The sequence below is a fragment of the Solanum verrucosum genome, unplaced genomic scaffold (assembly GCF_900185275.1).
Source record: "Solanum verrucosum unplaced genomic scaffold, falcon-dt-bn FXZP01000258.1, whole genome shotgun sequence".
Classification (NCBI taxonomy): Eukaryota; Viridiplantae; Streptophyta; class Magnoliopsida; order Solanales; family Solanaceae; genus Solanum; species Solanum verrucosum.
This window is the reverse complement of record NW_026019974.1, coordinates 538,965-548,626: the sequence shown is the minus strand read 5'-3', so window position 1 is coordinate 548,626 and position 9,662 is coordinate 538,965. Positions and strand designations below refer to the sequence as shown.

The window sequence follows — 9,662 nt, the reverse complement described above, 5'->3', positions numbered from 1 at the left end:
TTGCATATTTGCAAGACTGCGCAAGCAAGCAGGTGAGGTGGGTCCCCTAGGTCGGTGGAACTTTATATATATCATATTCTTCAAATTTTCTTCATTTTCCTTAGTGAAGAACCAGAAAACTCACAAAACCTACAAAACCCACTTCTAGGACAAGTCAAGTTACTGATTTTCGTGACTTAAGTCCTTAACAAAAGTTGTTCTACACGTTGAGCTCGTCAACATGGTATAATTTGTTTTATCGATTTCCTAGCATATCGTACTTTGGTGTGTGGACAGAAGGGGTTTGGGGATACTTTAAAGTTTTGAGGTGTATTACATACTTATAATCAAGGTAAGACCCTTCTTTCATCGACTCTAGCTTTGATAAGTCACAAATAACAATTTGCGACGGAAATACATATCTTTTATCGGATTTTCGTTGTATCTTCTATTCTATTGTGTTGATTACGATCCTGCCTTGTTGTAGTATCTAGGGGGGGTTGTGATCAAAGTTATTAGGACACGTGAATTCAGCAAAAAAGGAATGTTAAGGCTATTCCCTACTTACGGCATGTTTCTTAAAGCTTAGAAGCAATGTATTTGGGTTGTTATCCTTGATATACTGGTAGCCGTGATTGTTGATTGTTGGCTGGTCGAGTTGATAAAATCCTCCCTTGTCGGTATTCTTATTCAGTTAGTAGTGTCCCTATGTTGGACACGACTCAGAGGCTATTTGTATAGGTTGGTTATAACTAAATTTCTCACTTTTAGCGATTGGATTGTTATTGTTGCCCTTGGGGTTATTGTGGTTAGTTGCAGGAATGTGATATATGCTTAGAAGGGCTATGTTCTGCCTACATGGCTATATGGATGCCTAAAAGAGCTATGAGTTGCCTATGGGGCTATATTGATGCCTAGAAGGGATATGAGTTGCCTACAGGTCTATATTGACGCCTAAGAAGGCTATGTGCTTCCTACAGGGCCATGTTGTTGCCAAAGAGGGCTATGAGTTCTCTATAATCTATGTTGATGCCTAAGAGAGATATGTTCTGCATACGGGGCTATATTAATGCCTAGGAGGGCTATGTGACTGCCTATGGGGCTAGAGGACTACCGATAGAGGTATATAGGCTGAGTGGCACCTTTCGGGCTTATGGGGGCCTGAGTAGGTGGTTTTGTGTGCTGTTTGTACCTACCGAGCTTATGGGGGATTGGTTTGGTTGTTGTTTTATTATTTTTTATAAGTTTAGATTTAGGAGCAGGTTAGTACACTTATCTTATCCTTGATTTATTTATCAGATTATTCTAGTATATCAGGATACCTCATCATAGTCTATTGTCTTTCATACTTTGTACATCATTTTGTACTGACGCCCCATTGACTTGGGGGCGCTGCATTCATGCATGCAAGTCTTGACAGACGACCAAGTAGACCTCCTTAGCAGCAGGATTTACTTTTATCCGGTTGGCTAGCCCATTTCCTCCGGAGCTGCCATGGTTAGGAGGTTTGTTACCTTTTGTTGTATATATCTTTATGGGTAAGCTGGGGTCCTCTCCCGCTAATCTTTACTACTCTTAGAGGCTTGCAGACTAGTGTGTGAGGTGTATAGCTATGTTATGGCCATACTGGCCTATGTTGTTGGTTTGTTGAAGCTTGTGAGTTGTTTGATGTATTGTATTGATATATACCTGATTTTAGTTTTAGTATAGATATCATGGTGGCCTTGACGGCCCAATCAGGACTTCTATGCTTGTTGGCTATTTATTTATATGATCTCATGGGAGTAGCTATTTCTTTTATAGATCAGTTGACAGGGGCCTTGCCGGCCGATGGCTTAGTTTTAAGCCAAGATATACTTGTTTGTTTTCTTGATTGCATGTGGCTACCGTACGCTAGTAGCAAATGGTTCAGCAGGGTCGACTCGGGCCTGAGTTTTGGCATTAGGAGCTAGTTGCGCCCCTCGAGTTTGGGGCGTGACACATAGTTCATTAACATTATTGTGGGGGTATTCCTTAACCGACATAGACCATGAGAGCTTGACATGGAATCCCGGTGTCACCCTCACCGGATAAAGGATTCCTACTTGCTTAAGGTAGGACCATTGTTCTTTAGCTTAAGTGGATTCCACTAGCTAGACCTATGTGGGCATATAGTTTATGGGATATGGAGATTGCTACTAGATACCCCGCCTCAACTCACGGATGAGCATCCATCTCAAGAGATTGCTCCTAAGTACCCCACCTCAACTCATGGATGAACACCCATCTCAAGCCATATCCACTCAGTGATTGGCATTATTCCCCACCGAGTACATTACATTCATTACATTAGTTCATTATGGGATAAGGGATTGCAACTAGATACCCCACCTCAACTCCCAGTTGGGCATTCATCCCATGCACAACATTCACTAAAATGGGATATAGGGATTTTTACTAGATACTCCGCCTCAACTCCCGGATGAGTATCCATCCCATCCCACATTCATTCATTGGAAAGCTCATAGATTCAAAGATGAGAATAACCTTTCATCTAGGAATCCCATTTCATTCATTAGTGTATAATCGAGGATAACCTTTCAATAAACTCAACATTCATTAACATTAACATTGAACTTCATTCATTCATTCATTCCTCAAGTGTTAATAGAGAGATAATATTCAATCTTAACACAATTAGCTTCTAAACATTAACATCTTTCATTCATTTAGATCACACACATACTTCACATCACATTCACATATACAACATCATGAAAATACTTAAATTACTCACACTATGCCTTCAAGGCCATGATCACAATGTACATAATAAGTAAACACCTCCACCTTTCAAGTGGATCAATAGCTCAATCATAATTCTAACTTAACATGAAATTAGTTCATCACTTGACCTTTCAAGACCATGATCATAAATCACCAACAAATCTTTAAATAATTCAATTAGGCATAAATAATGATTCAATTCAACAATCTAAATTAAATTAGTTATAATCCATCAACATTCATTCATGATCAACAAACCTACTTCAAAAGGCACAATTTAGGAATTGAGGGAAATCATGGGTTCATAGAGTATTTTCATCTTAAATCATCAACTAAACATCAATAAAATCATAATTTATCATTTGAAAACGTTTGTTGAAAGAACCCATGAGATTGAGTGAAAATCTAGATTTTCATTATTTGAAACCTCCTTTGAATTGGCTCCTTGAATGGAAAATTAGACAAGGATAAAGACTAACATACCTTACTATTGCTTCCCACGGAATCACCTTGAAAACCTTGGGGAAATTGACCTTGGAAGCTTGGAGTCTTCAACTTCTATGGACGTTCGAGAGAAAGTCTATTGGAGGGGAAGGGTAGTTTGAATTTGGGGTTTTGTGATAATAAAGTCTAAAATTGAATTTAATACTTTTAATACCCTTAACATAACTAAATAAACATAAAATAATCGTCCCCTAACTTATTAGGACTTGGGGTGAATTAACCAATTCACCCATGCAGTTGTCGAGCCAAACCAAATTACCCAGGTGCAAACCACGGCTCCCCATCCACGGACTGTGGATAGGTTGACGCCTCGTGTTTTCCATCTATGGTTGGTAGATGTGGATAAAAAATGAAGGTCAAGCCTTCCTAGACTAAGTCCTAACCCACGCCCATGACCTACGGGGACTGGTCTAAGGGGCGTGATCTGCCTCCGTGAACCAAGCTATTTTTGACAGCTTTTGGGCAGTGTTGGGGTCCTCCTCAAGGACCCCTTGGGTGGTCCTTGGGGAGTCATACCCGGATATTTCACCCCTAAATTCCTCAACTTTCACTCGGGAAACCATCAAACATCATCAAACTCAAATGCACACACGTTAGGCTCTAGTTTCACTAGTTCATTTTTAGGGTCGTTACATTTAGCTTGCTCGAGATAGAAGATTTAGAACTAAATTTTTTGATTGATGGTTTGTGGGTATTGGGTTGATTTGGTTTTAGCTCGAGAGAGTAAATCTTAAACCCAATCCCACACATTTAGCTCGAAAGAGTGAATGGATTAAGGTGTGGGCTGCTCTTAATTTGCATGCTTGTTGATGTTCGAGAGAAATCACTTGATTCGTGGTAATTGTTCGATAGAAAATTATCTCCCTTATACCGTAGCCTACTCACTAATATCTAGCTATTTACTAATTGTTGCAATTACCCATATGTCTATATACGCCTATAATCGATCACATCCTAAGAATCTATCTCATTGTTGTTAATTCTTATTGTTTGTAGTTGATAATTAAAAACAAAACCCCCATTTGACATTCGTGTCACCCTTTGAATTGAATAATGACTTTATTCAATAATTTTTATTCCTATGACTTATTTGACCGAATTTATACTTCCCAATTGAATATGAAACACGTACCGCTCCCTGTGTAATTCGACCCCAACTGATTTAGTTGGGTTTTATACTATTTTACAATCATTGAACACTTAGAATTGGATGAGGTGTGCTTGAAACGTACAATCAAAATGGCACCGTTGCCGGGGAGTGGTGTTGTTTGAAATTCTTTTGGTATAGTTGAATTGTATTCTTGTTAGTCATAGTTGAATCTACTTACTTTTAGTTTTCATTTTTGTGTTACTATTTAAAACAGAGGAAATGAGTGTATATGGTAGCAAGGGTAACCAAGTGGACCACCTGCCTTCAAAGATGATGATTCTTAGGGATAACATCCTAGATTTCAAGCACTCGGAGGATGAGACAATCCATGAGTTGTGGTTAAGATTTAAGACACTATTATTGTAGTGCCCAACTCATGGAATCCTAGATAAGTTGCTACTGGACTCTTTCTATAGAGGTCTTGGTCCTGAGAACAATGAAGTGGCTGACCAACTTTCTCCGGGTGGTCTAATGCGACAACCCTATGCAATAGTATCCCAACTCCTCGATCGCATGACCAAGACCAACAAGGAGCAAGAGAGGGACTAGAATTTAGCCAAAATGTTGACCTAGCTGGATCTCTTGGCCAAAAATATAATGGAATTTGAAGTACTGTGTAAAAAGAAAGATAGGTACATTTCTCCTTATGAGCGTAAAAAGCCTATGGATTATGAGGGTGGACAGATAAAAGAGATACTCTCACGCATTCTCCACAAAGTCGAGGAAGACGACAGAGTGTTGAAAGAAATAATAGAGAACATCTCAATGCTAAATTAGATGATTGCTTCTCATTACATATCTATTAAACTACAGGAGACCCAAATTGGCAATATTTCGTCTCATCTCAACTCAAGACAACAAGGAGGGTTGCCTAGTGATACTATGGCAAACCCCAAGAATGAAGCTTGAGTGGGTACTTGCGTCGTGCCAGGGCGATAACTAAGGCGCTTCATGGGAGGAAACCCAAGTTTTTGATTCTTCGTTTTTTGATTTTGAATAATGGGTGTCAATTGTGCAAGCGGAAAAGTGGAATGAGTTTGAAAATTACATGTTGGCGAGTAAAGGGTCTAGTTGGTGACTCGCTGAAGAGGTCGACGAGCCCATCTTGGACCGTTGTTGGGCTCAAGAAAATATCAGGTTGGAGTCTTTAAAACTTGGCGGGCCCATGGACGAGTCGGTGACTCACCGAACAGGTCAGTGAACTCGACTTTGTCCGCCGTTTGAACCCCTAAATTAACTGGAGGTCATGTAAAACTCGGTGAGGTAAGTAATCACTCGATGTGTCGCTGAGTAGTTCTGCGAGGATGACTAATATCGCCGAGGGCCGCAGACTGAAAGGTTTTAAAAGGCCAAAAGTTCAAAATTTCAAAATCTTTCATATTCCCTCATTTTTGCCTCATAAAATCACACCCGTACTCTAGATTTTCTTTATTTTTGCATTTTTATCGCTTCTTGCTCGCTGATCTCATGCTCGGAGTTGGAATACATTGCCGTCTAGCTTTACAAACTCGTATTTTGGCTTAAAGGTTGATTTTCCGAACCCTGAACTTTTAAATAGTTGTTGAATTTGAATGCAATTGTTTAACTCTTATTGATGTGTGTTGGGCCTTCTCTAAAATCGTAAATGTGTGCTAGTTTGCCAATCGTAGTTTCGTAACTGTGTTAAATTGCCTAAATTGTTGATTTCCAGTTTTCGTGCTTTATAATTGATCATAAATTGTTAGATTGCATTACATTGTTGTTGGTTCTAGTCGGGTAAAGGCTGAGTAACCCCAATTGTGCTAAATGACGTAATTTTCCCAATGATGGAGAGTTTGACGTCATTCTTAAGGGAAAAAGTCATCAAATGGCTATTTTTTGCCAAACCGGGAGAAGTCTAAGTACCCCAGAGGCATGGGTCGTATGGGTCTAAGTTTAATTGATGAAGTGTGTGGTTTAATTTTGTTTACGGGGGCTGTGGGCTTGATTTTGGGAAATGGGGTTGAAATTTGGCACGTTGGCCAGACATAGCTCACCGAACCGTTTGGCGATTCACCAACATCCCCCTTGATTGCCCTTAATTTCGTTTTTTTGCTAGAATAGAGTCTGTAACTTTTGGCAGGAAGCCTGAGCTCACCGATTTCACTCGGCGACTCACCGAAAGTCTCCTGTAATTGCCCTTTATGCGCCTCTAACCCCTAAAACATACTATAACATTCATAGAGCTATTCTAAGCTCACCGAGTGATGTCGACGATTTGCCGAAGGGCCCCGAACATCGCCGACCTGTCTTTTGTCTGGGAAATTTTAAAGCCAATTCTTTTGGCGAGCCTGATCTGGCTCGCTAAAGTGACTAGGTGACTTGTTGATCGATTCGGTGAGAGCAATATTTTTTCTGCATGATTCTTGGATCATTTCTAACTCTTTTTGGTGTGTTATGCAGATATGGCTAGGACCAACTTGGACGAAAGTGGTATGCCGCCCCGAAACCGAGCATGGGGCAAAATGATTAATGAGGGAGCAACTGCTCCTTCTAAAAAGGGAAAGCAAGCACCTCCAAAGGGAGACAAGGGCAAAGGAAAAGCGCCCGTGGCGGAGAGACTAAAGCACAACTCTGGCAGTGATGGGGAGTTTGCTCACTCTCAGTCCTCATTCTCAGAACATGAGGATGACCAGCCACTACAAACCAGGCGGACTGAGGTCCGTGCCGTTGTTCGCTAGGATCTGTTTAGGATCCCAGAGCATACCCCTTCTGCTGCTGATACAGTACCAGCTCTGGTACAGACGATGGTTCCAATGCCAGCAGTTCAGTGTCCTCATCCCTGGCTACTCAACAGGCTAAAAGTCGAGGGATTGAGGACAATTATTGAGGAGAAACAATTGTCTATAGATGGAGTGGTTCCACAGATTGGATATCTTCACTAGGCCCCGAGGCCCATATATCCCTACCTGGGTTCGTGAGTTCCACACTACGTACGGTGACCTAGTACCCAGGGGAAGAAGAAGGACAGTGCCTTCAGACCGGTGAAGTCCGTTATGGTCCAGGGGAAAGAGGTGGGGTGAAAAAACGATCGTATCAATGTTGCACTTGACAGAGCTACTTAAGCATGATTATGAGGGATTAGCTACAACTCAGACCTTGAATGACCTAAAGGGCTGGCTTGCTCCCTTCATTTCGGACACCACCCGAAGTGGATTGAGGTGGGAGCTCACATCGAGAAGAAGGACTTGAACATTGCAGCTTGGTATTGGTTTGGGTTCATCAACAATTTTATCATGCCCTCACAGAATAAGTCCATCCTCCGCCACCCAAAGGTGGCATGTCTCGGATCGATCATCGCCAGGAAGCGTCTCAACTTGGGACTCATTATTGAGCAGAAGATGGCTATGAGGGCCAAACAGCGCCAGACATCCCTTCCTTTCACAGTCCTGATTACAAAATTATGTCGGTGTGCTGGAGTTCCTCGTGACGAGATGAGGGACATAGAGGTCACTCCCACATCTTCCACCGATATCCAGCACATAGAGGCCGAGTACACTCGGGATAAGATGGATAGGAGGAAAGCAGCTCCGGTGGATGTATCCTTGGAGGTTAATGTTGAGTCTATACCTGCAGAGGCCTCCTTGCCTACTCTAGCCTCTGAGCCTTCAGGTACACCCGCTTCCATTTCTTCCCAGGCTCCTGGTCCTTCTGCTGCTTCCTAGCCCACCAGGATTACTCAGGCCATAATCTTCAAGATGGGGCACCTAGCCCATTATGTCGATGCGTGAGCTACCCTGCTAGAGGTCGAGGTGCCTTGGATGATTGAGCGAGCCATCTTAGCTGCTTTGACACCCCTTCGGACGTCGATTCATTATCTCATAGCGAGAGTAGAGATCTGTGGGAGAGGACAAGTGGTTACTTCAGAGGTGACAACTTTGAAACCTGAGGTTTCAGATTTGAGAAAGGATGTGGACTATCTGAAGTCCACAGACTTCACTTCTCTCTTTGAGTCAGCTCAGGATCAGGATGCCCCGGCCAGTTCTGAGATGCCTCTGGCCACCACTAGAAATGTGCCTATGGATGATGTGGTAGCTGATGAGTTAGAGGCGGAGATGGATGAGGAGCAGCTTGATGCTCAGAAGGGGACCATCTATAGAGACCTGCCAGATTTAGAGGAGACGATTGTATAGTTAGCTATCAAGAGACGTCCATGACAGGCTCTAGTGGAGCTAGTGTTTCTATTACACCGAGCACTGATGCCCAAGATCAAAGTGTTGCACCGGGCATTGATTCCCCGACGGATGGAGCAAGTGCGTAGACATGATCTTTCTTTACTTCCCTCTCTATTGTTTTTATTGACTTTTAATTACTTTTTTTGCATTTGAAGACAACTACTTTTTGTTTATGGTGGGGTTAAGTATTCCCATACCTACCTCTTGTGACTATATTTTGTATATATATATATATATTGGGTTTTAGTTTCTTATATTGTCTGTTGATTCTATCTTTTGGATATTTGAGCTTGTCGCTCCTTGTTTTGAATGGTAATGGTTTTTGACCAATTTTGAAAAATTTTGCCACCCCTTGTGTGTTTGATTGTGGCTATTCTTGTGCAAATTTGAGAATCGGTTATGATCAATACCGATGACTTAAATAGTGCTCTTAATCGAACAAAAATGAATGCGCGGCTACGATGAGGCCAAATGAAGTTGCATAGACAATATGTGGACTTTATGCATCTCATTATGACTAGTCGGTTATCGAATGGAGTCTCCTGTGATGACCATTGCACACTAGCTCGAATGAGTCTTGTTTGATATTGGTGCCAATGCCTTGTGTGATGAGCTTACTTTGAACCTTTTGTGATAACGCCTAGAATTTGTCCCATTGGTCCGATTGACTAAGTGATGCAAGCTCTTGCAATGATCTTAGGCAACGATTTTGATGAGTGAAACAATTTGACAATATACCTCTTTTTCTGGCCAACCTTGTGAGTTGTGTGAACCTTGCTTGAACCCCTTTAGCCTTATCATTATCTTGGAAGAAACTTGAGCAATTGTGACCCTTCTTTATCAATTCACCCATAATCCTCATGAAGTGTGGTTCATTTGAATTGCCAACTTAGGCCAAAAGCCTAAGTTAGGGGAGTGGTGAAAAAGATAAGGTAAATCAAGAAGTGTGAAGAATTCCCCTTAAGCCATGGTTTTGAAAAAGATGGAACCCCTCTGATGAGTCCGAGATTCGGACTCATTTAGGGCTTTGTTTATATAGAAGTAGTGTCCTCAAATGCTTATTTTGTGCC

General features: G+C 41.6%; 1 protein-coding gene across 1 annotated transcript; it reads left to right on the top strand.

The window, feature by feature from the left end:
* Positions 1-8,178: 8,178 nt before the first annotated feature.
* LOC125817303 (uncharacterized) lies at positions 8,179-8,550 on the top strand. The gene has a single exon (XM_049496841.1). The coding sequence runs from the start codon at positions 8,179-8,181 to the stop codon at positions 8,548-8,550; it is 372 nt and encodes a 123-aa protein (XP_049352798.1).
* The last annotated feature ends 1,112 nt before the right edge of the window (positions 8,551-9,662 follow it).